Source organism: Astyanax mexicanus, chromosome 18 (genome assembly GCF_023375975.1).
Source record: "Astyanax mexicanus isolate ESR-SI-001 chromosome 18, AstMex3_surface, whole genome shotgun sequence".
Lineage (NCBI taxonomy): Eukaryota > Metazoa > Chordata > Actinopteri > Characiformes > Acestrorhamphidae > Astyanax > Astyanax mexicanus.
Genome location: NC_064425.1, coordinates 13,435,872 through 13,450,022, shown reverse-complemented (window position 1 = coordinate 13,450,022; position 14,151 = coordinate 13,435,872). Strand labels below are relative to the sequence as shown.

The 14,151-nt window shown below is 39.8% G+C and overlaps 1 protein-coding gene across 2 annotated transcripts in view; it reads left to right on the top strand.

The window, feature by feature from the left end:
* Positions 1 to 14,151, top strand: part of nxn (nucleoredoxin) — a 101,139-nt gene that overhangs the window by 20,659 nt on the left and 66,329 nt on the right. Inside the window, exon 2 of one of the 2 annotated variants that reach the window (XM_015605669.3) lies at positions 10,794 to 10,838. The exons of the other annotated variant lie outside the window; for it this stretch is intronic. Within the exon in view, the coding sequence (XP_015461155.1) occupies positions 10,794 to 10,838 (45 nt within the window). The remainder of the gene's footprint in view (positions 1 to 10,793; positions 10,839 to 14,151) is intronic. 2 annotated transcript variants of the gene reach the window in all.

Sequence of the window (14,151 nt, the reverse complement as noted above, 5' to 3'; positions counted from 1 at the left end):
TTTTGTGCACATTTACATTAATTGTGCCACTTTTTTCCACTATAGATAAAATAAAATAACCTGAAAAAAATCCACCTACAAAGTTCAATTATTATTTTCCTCCTAAAAGCTTATTAATGTTAAAAGGAAAGGTGATGAAACACAGAGTGAATATTTACAAAAAACAATAAAGTGTATCCAATTAAACATTAAATATCTTGTCTTTGTAGTGCATTCAATAGAATATACGTTTTAAAGGGTTTGCAGATAATCATATTCTATTTTTATTTATGTTTTACACAATGTCCCAACTACACTGGAACTGGAGTTGCACCAGAAAGACCTATATTAACTGTGTATGTGTATGTATGTGTGTGTGTGTGTTTTGTGTGTGTGTGTTGACGGCCGTGGATGCCGCTGGGAGGCCAGGGCTGGAGCAGGAGCTGCAGAAGGTCGCTCATTAGTCCTGCAGATCTTCCACCCAGCTGAAGCATGTCACTCACCACCTGCTCGTTCTCGGCTGCAGCCGGACCCTCGGCTCAGCAGGTGTGCACCTGTGGTCTGAAGGCCAGTCGGCTGGATCTCCTGCCCGAGGGCTGGGCGTATTCACCCTGAGCAGTCATTGGCTGGCTGTGGAGTTCCTGTGCACGTGTCTGAGATTTACAGCTGCTGATTGAGGGAAGGTTAGGGGGTCTGGAGTAAAGGTCAGGGCAGGAGGTGTCAGTAATGTTGTGGTGGTGGTGGGCGATGTTCTCGATGGGTTCATTAGAAAGGGAAGCTGTGAGTATTTCTGGAGATTCCAGAGAGTGAGTTCACCTGTAGCACTGACCATCTGCATTTTTCATTACACTGAGATTTATCCAGGGCTTATACCGGTTTGACCTTGGTATGTCCCAAGATAATAATCTTATCATACTTTGGATATTAATAATAAAAAACCCTAAAAACATGCACAAACATATAGTACCAGTCAAATAGTCAGACACATCTCTTCTTATTCTCTGTTTCCTTTTTTTTTTTAACCTTATATAATTAATTTAATATTGAAGATGTATTAAGTTTTATTTTATTTGATTTATTTGTTTTTTTGCATTTTTTTTTATTTGAGCTGCACAGTTATTAGACACACAAACTTATAAAGTGGGACCCAATATATAATTATATATATATATATATATATATATATATATATATATATATAAATACTAGAGCTGTCAATGTTAAAGCGGATAATTCGGAATCAGTAACACGTTATTAATTCGCATTATTAACACGTCACCAATTTGACCCCAAATCCCTCTGAAATCTGCCCGCCCCTGCCCAAAGCGGTGAGAGCGTGATCTGGTCTCGTTCCGATGCTGCTATTAAAAATAACTCTTTTTAATTCAGCTAAACTGCTGATAAGGCTCAGTTTAATCCGAAATACTAGCCAGATAAAACACTGGTATCAGTAAAAAACTGTCTCTGCTGCTCCATGCTGTTTACACCTGCAGTAATCACTGCTTGCGTCTGTGCTGCACATCCCTTAAAAAAACGGTGTGTTTTAAAAGTGCAGTGGCAAATTTTCAGCATTCTATGTTAAAGCAGGTACAAACTGCACAGATAAATACACACTAAAACACAGAATCTTCTCACTATATTTCCTTTCTTGCTCCCGCACCAGACAGCTCTGACCAATCAGAGAAGACAATGTGTTTGCGTGGTTTATTGGTGTGGATTTTGGTGCGTTTAGGTTTATGCATGTGTGAAACCAAACCAAACAGAGGAAGAAAACGCTCCAAGTAAAAAAAACTCATCAACTGATCCAGACCATAGAAACTTTAAAACTACAGGTGTGAAAACACTCTTTTATACTCCTTACGATCAAGCTGAAATGTTTACAATAAAATAAAAAAAAGTTTTGTCTGTTTAAATTATTATGCATTCTTTATTCCAGTGCCCCATGCTGGCTTTATAGCCCCTCAAATATACAAGTATGTACTAGTATTTTAATTGACACCACTAATATAAATATAATTGCATTTTACATTTCTTTCATTATACAATTATTCTCTCATTTACATTTAAATATCCGCTATAAAAACTTGCATCTTTAGAAGAACATGTGCAATTAATCACAGTTATTCACAGAATGTTATTGTGATTAATTACAGTGTGTTTAGTCTTTTAGTGATGTGTTTAGATATTGTATCTTTTGGCACCGACATACGGTTTAATCATGAACTCCAGAGCTGATGAAGAAAGCTGAAGTCTGTGTGAAGACAGAGTGATGGAGCTGCTTACGAGTGTCGGCCGGCTATTGTTCCCTTTAACTGCTTTCAGATGGACTCCGAGGTTCTCATGTGGGAAAGGCTTTTAATTGCTTCATCCGCGTCCAGATTCAGATGCAGGCATGTGCATCACGCTTGTAATTTACCGACGTATGATCACACGCTTCGGTTCTTCAGAAGTCAGGATTACACGCCTGAACCATAGACACACACTCTCACACACACACACATCCGTAACACTGCTTCAGATTTAGCATCAGCTTCATTTTAAGCCTTCGCAGCTCTGTTTCGGGTTATCTGAGGATAGCTGAGACATAATATTGCTCATGTTTTTCAGTGCTGGTGGAGATTTGGATTGTTTTAAATTAAATAGAACTGGTAGGTCTGGGTTTTATCACAGAGTTACAGAATCGATTCGATTCCAATTCACATGGCCTTAATTTGATTCAATTTCTGGTATCGGTTCATTTAGGAATATTCCTTTTTTTTTTTCTCAGATATGAACGATTTTGTAAATATACTTTTGGCTCTGATTCTCACACACTTCCACTTTCTAAATCCAGTGCTAGAAAAGGCCTTCAAAATGCCTTACATTTATTATTATGAAAAGTGTTTGATTGATTAGTCTTTTACTCTGAATGTAACTGAAGCCACTTTTAAGGTGGAACAGAAAACTCTCCAAGTGCAAGTGAGATAGAAATTGGCTAAAAATGAGATGTCTTTAAAAGAGTCTAGCATATTTGAGTAATATAGAGTGAGGGAAAAATTTTACTTTACGCTAATGTTCACTTCTTAACAACTGCGGCATTTTATTTTTTGAAACTGCAGGGGCCCTATTTTAGCAAGCTGTCAACTGTGCATTGTGCAGCTTGATTTAGGGCGTGACAGTGTGGTTTTGCTATCATAACGACGGGAAAAGTACACCTAGGCATGGCTCGAGACATGCAAAAAGCATGTACTAATTCTTTTATTTAATCATGAGTGTGTTTTGTGTGTAACGTAAAATAAACCAATCAGTGTGTCACGTGCCATTCTCTTTAAGAGTTAGGTGCCCTCTGACTTTGGCGCACTGATATTTTAACGGTGCAGCGATGTAGTTCGTGTTCAAATTAGTCAGTGGAGCACCTGTGTTTTCTGCCACCAAGATAGCAATACGCCAGAATTTGACCTGAGCACACCTCATGTCCAGACCACTATGACAATCGGTGATATTTTCAGAAGCACCAGTGCTATTTAATAATGAAAATAGACTGTTAACGGGGTGTAAAATAACAATGAGGCATCGTGGCAGGGAGTAAGATGGGACCCACGGTCTAGTGCGTTTAAGGTGGACGGGTGGAATGGAAAACTCGGAAAATGATAACACTAACCAGTTTGCTAAATGAGTGTGAGATATTGTTATATATTTATGGACACTTTTTGGTCTGGTCTATTATTCACAGTTACAGCTGGCTTACCGGCTCTGCAGATGGTGATGTTGACACATAGGGGGGAAAAATAGGCTCATATTTTAAAGATTGATCTATGGTTTATAGGAATTGCTAATGTATAATTTAAATTAAGATAGATTTGAGTCGAAAAATCTTTTTTAAACCCTCCCCTATTGACTGGCATGTTGTGATGAACTCATTATGAACTCCTTGTGCTCTCAAACACTGGCTACTCACTAGCATTGAACTGTGGTTAGTTCAAAATAACCTCGGACAGCACTATGAAAAAGCAATGAATCAACCTCATATTAAGTGGAAAATAAATATCTGTTCTATTGAGCATACTGGACTTTCCATTTTGACTATATCAGCATTTTTTTACACACTATTCATGCGCGCTTTGTGCAGTAGTGCTATTAGCCCAACGCTAACATGCTTTGTTTGTGTTTTATTGTGTGTGTGTGTGTGTGTGTGTGTGTGAGGGAGAGAGCGGTAGAGAGTGCATGAATCGAGGTGGAGATTTCTGGAAGGCGTTGTGAGGAGGGAAACAAAGCCACCCCCCTCCTGTGGCTGATCGGACAACCTCCCTCATCCTGCCTGTCTTCCATTTTATCCTCGCTCTTTCCCCCGCACAGCTCAGAGCTCTGCCAAGCTAAATATCTGGCCTGGCCTCAAAAGCCTGGAATCTTTTAGAGAAGAGCAAAGACGTTTTTACCACTGCAGGTTCGGGGGAATGTAATTAAATTAACTTTTAAAATCTTTTCTGGCCCAGTTTGGATGGCAGTGCCACACACACACACACACACACACACACGTAATGGCTTGTACAGAATGACTCAGTTGTTTTAGTGCGAGATTGGGTTCAGTTTTCATTCTTTTCACTGTGTTTATCACCACATACTGGGCTGACTACCAGGTAATATACATACGTAATATCTAGTAGATTATTAATTTTTTGGATCTTATCTGTGAAATCAGTCTTTAGTCTCAAATCACTTTGTTTTTCTTTTGTCTTAATGGACACCATGTTTGTTTTTCTCTAGAATTGTTTCCAGGCTGTGTGATCTGATAGTCTAGATGGCCTGTTAAGTAAGTATTAAGTCAGAGGAAGGTAGATTCTTGGTAAGAGTGGGAGAATATATCACTTTTTCGATATATCGCATCGCTATATCGATATCAATATTTTTATTGAAAAATAAGTGCTCTAAACTTTCAAAAACTTTCCCCCAGTTAGACCTACCTGGTCATGCAGCTGGCATCAGCTGTCGTAGCCCCAAAAGAGAACAATTGGCTTTGCTCTCTCTGGATGGGTAGAAGGCGCTCTTTCCCCTCATCACTCCTTGGGTGATGTCGATCAACACAAGGCATCTGTGAGCTGATGTATCGGAACCAAGTTGCTGTGCTTTCCTCCGAGCAATGCTGCACCAGTAGCAGTTGGAAAAGAGGCAGTGGCTGATTTCACATGTATTGCAGGAGGCATGTGCTGGTCTTCACCCTCCTTGTGTTGTGGCATCATCAGTGATGGGGGATTAACAATTCACTAACAGCTGAATGGGTGGAACAATTGACCTCACTAAATTGGGAGAAAATGGAAATAAAATAAAAAAGCTACTAAACTGAAGTGTTTTAAAACCACACAAACAATAGTGACGTATAGGATTCTATAGGATAGGATTCACAGTTCACATTGTGGATCGATCCACAGTTCAGGAAAAAGTTATTGTGTGTGAAAACAAACCAGCGATAATGAGCTCCTCCCCCAAATGAGCCAAGAAACCATATTGATTTGAGACAAGTGTGATTAATATTTAAAGCTAACATACATTAGTACTATGCTGATAGTCGCTAACTTTGGGTTATTGTTGTCCTTTGTAATGTTGATGGTCAACCTTTCCTTGAACATCATGTTGTACTGAATCTGACCCAGCGTCTGCAGGTTGAAGCAGGCAGTTTTCCCATTCCTCCGGCTGTGATGTAGGCGGGGGAAGGTTTCCGTCGCATTGTTTTGTTTTCCAGAGCCTCACGGCGGGTGTTTCCTTTCCTCCTTTTTCCTCTGCCCGTTCAGATTGGCCATATGAAGCGATCCTCTGTGTAAATTTGGCCTTGAAAGGCGAAGCGCTTGCCCTAGAACAGTCACTTTAATTGGGCTGCCATTGCCTCATAACTCCACTCGTTTGTGGAGGCACCCATGGGAAATTAAAATCAGAGGAGGCGGGACGAGGCAATTTTGTGTTATTCCTTTTTCGCGCTCATCTCTTGAAGACGCTGACTTGGAGTGGGAGTGAAACCAAAGGGATTTCTGAAGCTCCGTCCTCAACTTTGATCTTTTAAACTGCGCTCATTACATGTCTTAATCTTTCACAGTAATTCTGTGAATTAACATGGTTTGAAGATCATTACTGGCATTTCTGAGTGACACATGACTCTTGTAGCTCTCTCTGATGGCTTCATCTTTGTTTTTTTATGGAAGCCATGTTATTCTGAAGGTTATTTGGAGTTCTAGGCTATTCTCGCCTCCATCCTTGCCTCCATTTCCCCTGTGGTGAGGTGGTAGGGTGGTAGAGGAAACTCACAGCCAGTAGCTGGGGTGGCTTTCTCAAATGAGGAGATTGGCTCTTGGTTTGAGGTTTACACTTAGTGGTGGTGTTGGGGTTACAGGCTCAGGCCATTGTGGTTTGGGTTGACTTTGTGTAAACCTGAGGAGGTTGGAGAATGAAGCTGAGGCACAGCAGTGCAGAAAAAGTCATTCACTGAAAACAAAATGTTCTTAATGTATTTCCAGGTTGTGGGAGAACAGTGTGTAAAAAAATATTGTTTTATTCCCTAGTTTGTAGAGTCTTGATTAAGTGCAGTCAGTAAATCATTGGCCACGGACTGTGGTGATGCCACAGTCATCCATCAAGAGTATGGAGACCTACTCCTTACTTTTTGGGTACGTAGGATGGGCCACATTCTCCTCCATTACTCTGCATTATCATTGCAAGTCCAGGTGTCTTAAAAAGTCTGAATGACTGACTATATGGTGGTAGTGGAGAACTTTCACCTCAGGTACGTTCGGCTGCCTGTCAAATTTGTGTTTGTGCTCTGCAGAAAAATCCAACTCAAGACCAGCTTTTGCTTGTCTCTCTTGTTGATGGTGGATAAAAGCTAGTCATCCAGAGGAAATCATACTCTTGTCTAGGACGATAGCATTGCATTGGATTTTACTCAAATTGGTTAACTTGGTCATTCTAGTCTGATCAGCATAGTTAAGCTTGTTCACACTTGGCAACCAGCTTGTTAAAGCATAGTCATGCTGGTCCGACTGTCTTGGCCAAGTGTGGTCATGCTGGTGGACTAACTTGTTGAAGCGTGGTCATGCTTAGTCAACCGTCTTGGTCATGCTGAGGGACTAACTTGGTCAAGTGCTGTTTTGCTGGGAAACAAACTTTTTCAACTTTGGATATGCTGGCTGATCAGCTTCGTCAAGCCTAGTCGTGCTGTATGTAAAGATGTACAGTCTTGATCATCCCATTTTAAAAACCTCCCTTAGTCCAGCGTAGTTGTGCTGCTCCAACTAGCTTCATCAAGTGTAGCCATGCTGGTGTGAGTAGCTTGGTCCAGTGTAGTCGTGCTGGTCTGACCAGCTTCAACATGTGGTCTTGCTGGGGGACTAACTTGTTCAAGCGTGTTCATGCTTGGTGTACCAGCTTGGTCATGTTGGTCTGACTATCTTGTTGCAGCATAGTCAACCTGGTTGCGACCTGATGGTCCAACATGGTGGTCAGACTAGCTTGGTCCAGCGTTATCATGTTGGTCGTGACTTGATGGTCCGACATGTTGGTCTAATTAACTTGGTCCAGCATAGTTATTCTGATCTGACTTGCTGTTCCGACTAACTTGTTCCAGAGTAAAGTGGTTTGTACCACGTCCTACTGGTTAACCACTAAGATCAAACTTGATGTTCAACATAACTAGGTTCAACCAGCTTGTTTAGGCTTGGTTATGGTTGAATTATGAATTATCATGCTGGTCTGAACAGTTTAGTAAAGTATGGTTGTGCTTGTCAAGCTTGGTTAGGTTGATCATACCTACATAAACTAGCTAAACCATCAAACTCAAACGAAATGAAAAATAATCTGTATTGGCCAAGATAGTATCTGGTTTTAGAAATTCTAAGCTGGTCTTTCAGATGAAGTCATAGTCTGTACTCGTAGCTTAAAATTTTGGAAAGAAAACTATATATATTTTTTGATGATATCATCTCTAAATGACCGTTTTAACACCTTAGTCAGGGCTAATTTTAATTCTAATTCGGCTCTGTTCCAATAAGAAGGACTGCAGCCTTGTTAGTGCGGTTCCTAAGTAAATGCTGTTTCAGTAATATCATTCTGTAGCTCAGAACCTGACTTTGTTCCAGACAAGCGACTGGTATATAGATTTGTGCTCTTTCCTGTTTATGGATGCTGAGATGATTCCCGGTGGTGTGTTTTTATTTATTTAATTTATTTATGATGTTTTTTGGACGGCGAGACGGTTTAGCTTCTCTCCAGCGCGGTCTGGATCCGGAGGGCCCGCGCCGCTTTGAAACATAAATAGCGTTAAAGTTTAATGGTCTGCTGGGGAGAGTGGAGAGAGTGAGAACAGCCGCTTAAGTGTGAAGAGCTCCACTTAAAGCTTTATTAAGTGAGGCTGAGGTGAAGGGGGTGAAAAGAAAGACCCGTACATGCGGTTTTGCCTCTCCTGCATGGCTGCCTCTGATTGGCCAGCTCCTCTCAGGGCTGGAGGAGGGTCTGCTTGGTGCAGACACAAAGGAGAAGAGAGGAAAATGGTCTCAATCAGGTCCCTCACCCCACCCTGTCAGTGGCTTGCTGTTTATTTCTTTTTTTCTCTGTCTTTCCCACCTCTCTCGGACATCACTAAGTAAAAGCAAACTTATCAAAGTGGTGAGTAAAATAATTGGGCATCAACAAAAATAAAGATATATAGATGTATAATAAGATGTAAAATAGATGTATAATAATTATTTATAACAAAAAGCCTTATCTAGAAAAGCCACAGCAGTAATGGAAAGAATTTCTGACACAATGCATCATCTCTCTATTCTCTTCATGATGAGTTTGAGCTTCTCCCTTCAGGCCGACACAATAGAGAGCCTTCAATAAACTAAAAGGTCTGTAAAGGTGTTGTGTTTGTTATGTAATTGTTTATTTTATGGTGAAATTAATTTAAAAATCTGCTTTGGCTGGACAATAAAGTTCTATTTTTATGTCTTTATTTTTTTATTTATTATGTATTTATAACAATTTAGCATTTAACTTTGACATCATGTGTAGTATCTCAGTGTTTGATAACAAAAGCATACTAATAAACCAGATACTAAAAACTAAATATATACAGTACAGACTGTAGCATTAGTTTTGATCTATTTAAAGGGCTCATATCTGATCTTTTGATTGCATTATACAGTTCAGTGAAAAAGTATTTGCTCCCCTACAGATCTTTTCTTTTTTTTGCATCCTTTTTTTTTTTTTTTTTGCAAAATTGAGAAAATCTGAAAAATGTTTGTGAAACAACATCGAAACAAAATCAAACCAAACTTTGGTCCAGACATTCAGGTGTAAAAACTTTAACTAATAGTAAATTTCTGTTTTTGGTGCTTTTTTTATATACTTTTTTTTTATTTGCCAGGGCTCTCAGAATTCTACCAATGAAGTGTAGAGTACTTTGAGCTTATTAATGGTGTAAAAATAGTGATTTCTTTGCATGGGTATGCATTGTAAGCATGTTGGGAGCATTGTCTAAAACTGCTTTGTTTGAGAATGCTGTGGGAGAATGGTGGTGGGCTATTCAACAATAGTTTATGCTCGTTACCATATTTTACTACAACACAAGTCTATTTCACAGCAGATTTCTCCTTTAACTGTCAATACTTTGTTTCACATTTTGGCCTTTTTATTTTATTTATTTATATCATTTACTTGTTTTAATGAGTATTGTTTTTGGTTACTTAATTTTTTTCCCCTTCATTTCTTCTTTTATTATTTTATCTTTTATTATTCTAATAATTTATTTTTTATTGCTTTACATTTAACCTGTCCACTTATCCTTTTATTGTGAATGATCCATTTGTTCTTTTAATACTTTTTAATTTTTCTAATTACACAGTATTGAACTGTATTCTACAGTAAATTGTAGTATTTACTCAACGCTAATTTAAATTTCTAAATGACTAATAACTCATTTAGCTGTGCTTCCATGCTGATTTGCTTGATATGAGAACGCTAGGAACGTGTGTGTTTGTTGTTGGTGGCCGCAGCTCAAGGTCCTCGAGGATAATTACATCCACAGGCGAGTATAATGTGCTCAGCAGCCCCATCTCAGCTTTTCCTCACTGAACAGCAGTGCGTCATTTAAACCCTCCTGCTTTCCAGCAAGCAGAAAGTCCTCCACAGTTAATTAAATGGGCATGAAACCAAAACCTACGCACACACACACACACACTCTCACTCTCTAACCCCATTCGTAATCCGTTGGTTCCTCCGCTGATGAATGGATCCTCTAGACCTTTTCTCATAGTGAACAGCAGGTCCCTCTCTGCACTGGAGGGTCCCCCACTGGTCTGTGGAGCACCACTAACTCCTCGCACACTTTCTCACACTTTCTCAGACTCTAACAATAGCTCTCCTTCTAAATACTGGCCTCAAATAATCCCCTCCTCCACCTTCCTCTCTGAGCAGATCTCTAACCTCCTTCAGACAGCATGAGTTTTTCTTTTACCATTTTATTTATTTATTTTATTCATTTCATCCTTTTAATTATTTACATTTTGAAATTTCATTCATTTAATTATTTTTTTTTTATTTTACCTTTTAATATTTTATTTGATTTATTTTATTAATTTCATTATTTTGATTTGTTTATTTATTCTGTTAATATAACATATTACAGTGTGTATCCATATTAATCAGCCCATTCAAACAAGTTGCACTAACTGTTCTAGTTCACATAATGTCATTATATGATGCGAGTGAGATGGAATGAATGTGTGTATCAGAAGTGCGTAGCTTCCATGTGTGCTGTTTTTTCTTTTATATGCAATGCCGTGTGTGTGTGTGTGTGTGTGTTCTACCAGGCCTCCTGCCCAGATGTGTGCCTACCAGGGCTTCCTGAGCCTGATGTAAGTTGCATGTCATGCTGTTGCTATGGTTGGTGAAGGGCTTTGATCGCTATCAGGACAGAGGGAGTTTTCCACAGAGAGGGAACGAGAGCTAAAAATAAGCCTTTTTGTCAGGGGAGGTTGTGAGCTCAGCCTTTTATCTGAAGTTTTAATTCCACACTCAGATCCCCCTGACTGTCTCTCCTTCTCTCTTTTTGCTTCACACCTCTTCTTTCCCCTCTGGCTTTCACCCCAGATTCACCTTGAAGTTCTGCTGCAGCTTCAGTCAGGGTTCAGGCCTGGTAGCAGCTGAATCAGCTAAACGATACTCTGTGTTTTACTGTTTAACCAACCATGTTTTGGTTGTTTCATATTACCTCCATTTTTAATAATTTTAAGTTTACTGCATAATTTGAACACACAAACTGTCGCTTACACTGTGTCAAAATGTCTTGATAAACGGACCAATAGAAATTCTCCAAAATGACCTGAAATAAACTCTTTTACATTGACTGACTGGCTGTTTTGGAGATAAATTTTATTCACTGGACAGCCATAATTTGCAGTTCATAACCTGAGCAGGTAATGGTTTAGGAAGGCCCACACCTGTGTACGTTGTGAGCTGTTATCTTGTGAGTAAGGTCCAAGACATTGTTAATGAAAAGACCAGCTCAAGACCAATTCTCAACATGCCGTTTAAAAAAAATGAGCCAATCAGATTAGGATGGTCAACATGCTATAGGAGAAAGTTTCCCTTAATGTGGAGATCAGTGCAAGTACACAGAGAAAACCACACAGATTCACCAGCTTTGTAGACTTGTTTGTAAGGACTTTGGTGAGGTTGCACGCCAGTCAGAATGCTGATGGCAAATACAGTGTGAATTATTGCAGTTGGAGCAAGGCCTGATAGTGGCTGCCAGATGGATAGGACATTTTAAATTTACAAATTTTCGTTCTATGAGAATATGACGTAGAACCCACAATGGACAAGGCAGTTTGTGGTAATTATCATAGGAGGGTCAGCATGCTATGTTGAGATGTGGAGATCTGTGCAAGTGCAGTAGCCAGAACAAACCAAAAAACTCTCTTTTTTGTACCTTATATGTTCTAAAATGTTTGAGGTTTAAAATAAGGGTTTAAAACGGTAATTTTCCAGCATCTTGGTCTCTCCCCATTCATAGAGATGGGAGACTGTTCTTGTGTGACTGGTGATAACTGTCCACCAGCTTTGTAGACTTTGTAGATTTGCTTATAAGGACCAGAATGCTCATGCCAAGTACAGTGTGAATTATTGAAGTTGGAGCAAGGCCTGATAGTGGGTGGCAGATGGACGGGACATTCAATTAACCTTCTTTTTTTGCAGGCGTTGAACATTCCATGATCCATGGTAATATGGGAATATGTCATTGAAGGTATTACCACCCACAGTGGACAACGCATATATAAGAGAAAGCTCCCTTCGGTGAGTTGGAACAAGGCCTGATATTGGGTGGCAGATGGATGGCAAAGATTTAAGAAGTTGGAAATATGGGAATATGTAGTTAAAGGCATTACCAACTCAAGCAGACATTGCAGAGGGTGGTGCTGATCATGACTGAAGGTGTCTGGCTAGAGTTGTTCATGCAAACAGATAAACAACTCTGGCAGAAATCACTATAGTCTATATTTGATGGAGATTCCATGAGACATGAAAAAAGTCATGGGACGCAGTAGAGTCCCTATCCAAAGGGACCTTTGGTATGTCAGTGTAGCAGTTCTTGTGGTAAAATTGAAGGCGAGTAGATGATATTATGAGCATGCTAAGACCATGAGTGTTCTTTCTGAGGTTCCTGACAAAATTACAAATGAGGGCCTGTGAAACTTTGGACACTTTAGACAGATTAAACTGGATTAAACTCAGCCCTTAGATCACATCCTCTGCCATTTTCTTCCATTTCTCATTTTCTCTACTCTTTGCTTCTCTGTTCAGCATGATTAACACTATAATAACTCGCTCATTTGTTCTGTTAAGCTGTAAATTGCTTCATGCCCTGGTCCGTCAGCATGATGACGAGTGGCTGGAGGTAATTGCAGATGAAGGCGGGTTGCTGGGGCGGTAAAGAAGGGAGCATGTCTAGGCTTGGAGTGGATGTGAAACGTGTGCTGCGATGGTCATGTGGGAATAGATGGAGAAGATCTGTAGATGGTAGGATGACTCTGCTTAAAAGCCTGGCTGCTCGCCCTGCTCCAGATGTGATGTTCTCTTAATCTTAACCAACCCTGAACCCTGACTCAGCATTCTTGTGTTTTATGTGTGTTGAACAGAACAGAACAGTCCCAATGACTCTGGTCTATAGAGAACTGGGACTGTGGAGGGTTTTGATATGCAGACAAGCCTTTTAACCAGTGGTGATATCAGCATATTTAAGTGATATTCGGCTGAAGTGTCTCTCCGCTTTAAACTTTTTGGCCCGTTTTTCTGCGCTAGAACTGAGCACTCTCTCCGCTTTTAGACTCTTTGGCCCGTATTCCTGCGCTATAACTGCGCACTCTCTCCGCTTTTAGACTCTTTGCCCGTTTTCCTGTGCTATAACTGCGCACTCTCTCCGCTTTTAGACTCTTTGGCCCGTTTCTGACACCTAGCGTTCAAACTTTGAATCTCACATTATAAAAACCTGCTTAACAGCGGGCCAACTTTCATTCTATTTCTAAAATACCTCGCGGGCCGATCCAAAAAAGGAAACGGGCCTCAAATGGCCCGCGGGCCGTAGTTTGGACACCCCTGCTTTAAGTGCATCACAAAAAAATTTACATCATTCAAAAGTTAATTTATTTTAGTAATTCAGTTCCAAATGTGAAACTCATACAACTCATAAAACCCAAAAATCAGTGTCTCAGAAAATTTGAATATTATATAAGACCAATTGGTACTTTTTTGGCAGGGTGGGCAGTGTGCCAAGACCTGCTGCAAAATGAAATCCGCATCTCTGTACAAATTGTCAGCAGAGGGAAACTCCAGTTTTCCTGGAAAATCTTCTTCATGCTTCCCTCTGCTGACAACTTTTATTGAGATGCAGATTTCATTTTCCAGCAGTACGTGGCACACTGCCCACACTGCCAAAAGTACCAATTGGTCTTATATAATATCCCCAAAAAAATTCTGAGATACTGATTTTTGGGTTTTCATTGTCTGTAAGCCATAATCATCAACAATAAAGAAATAAATGCTTAAAACAGATCACTCTGTGTGTAACTCTGTGTATAATATGAATTTCACATTTTAAACTGAATCACTGAAATAAAGTAACTTCTCAATGATACTCTGATTTTTTGAGATGCACTAGTATATGTATGT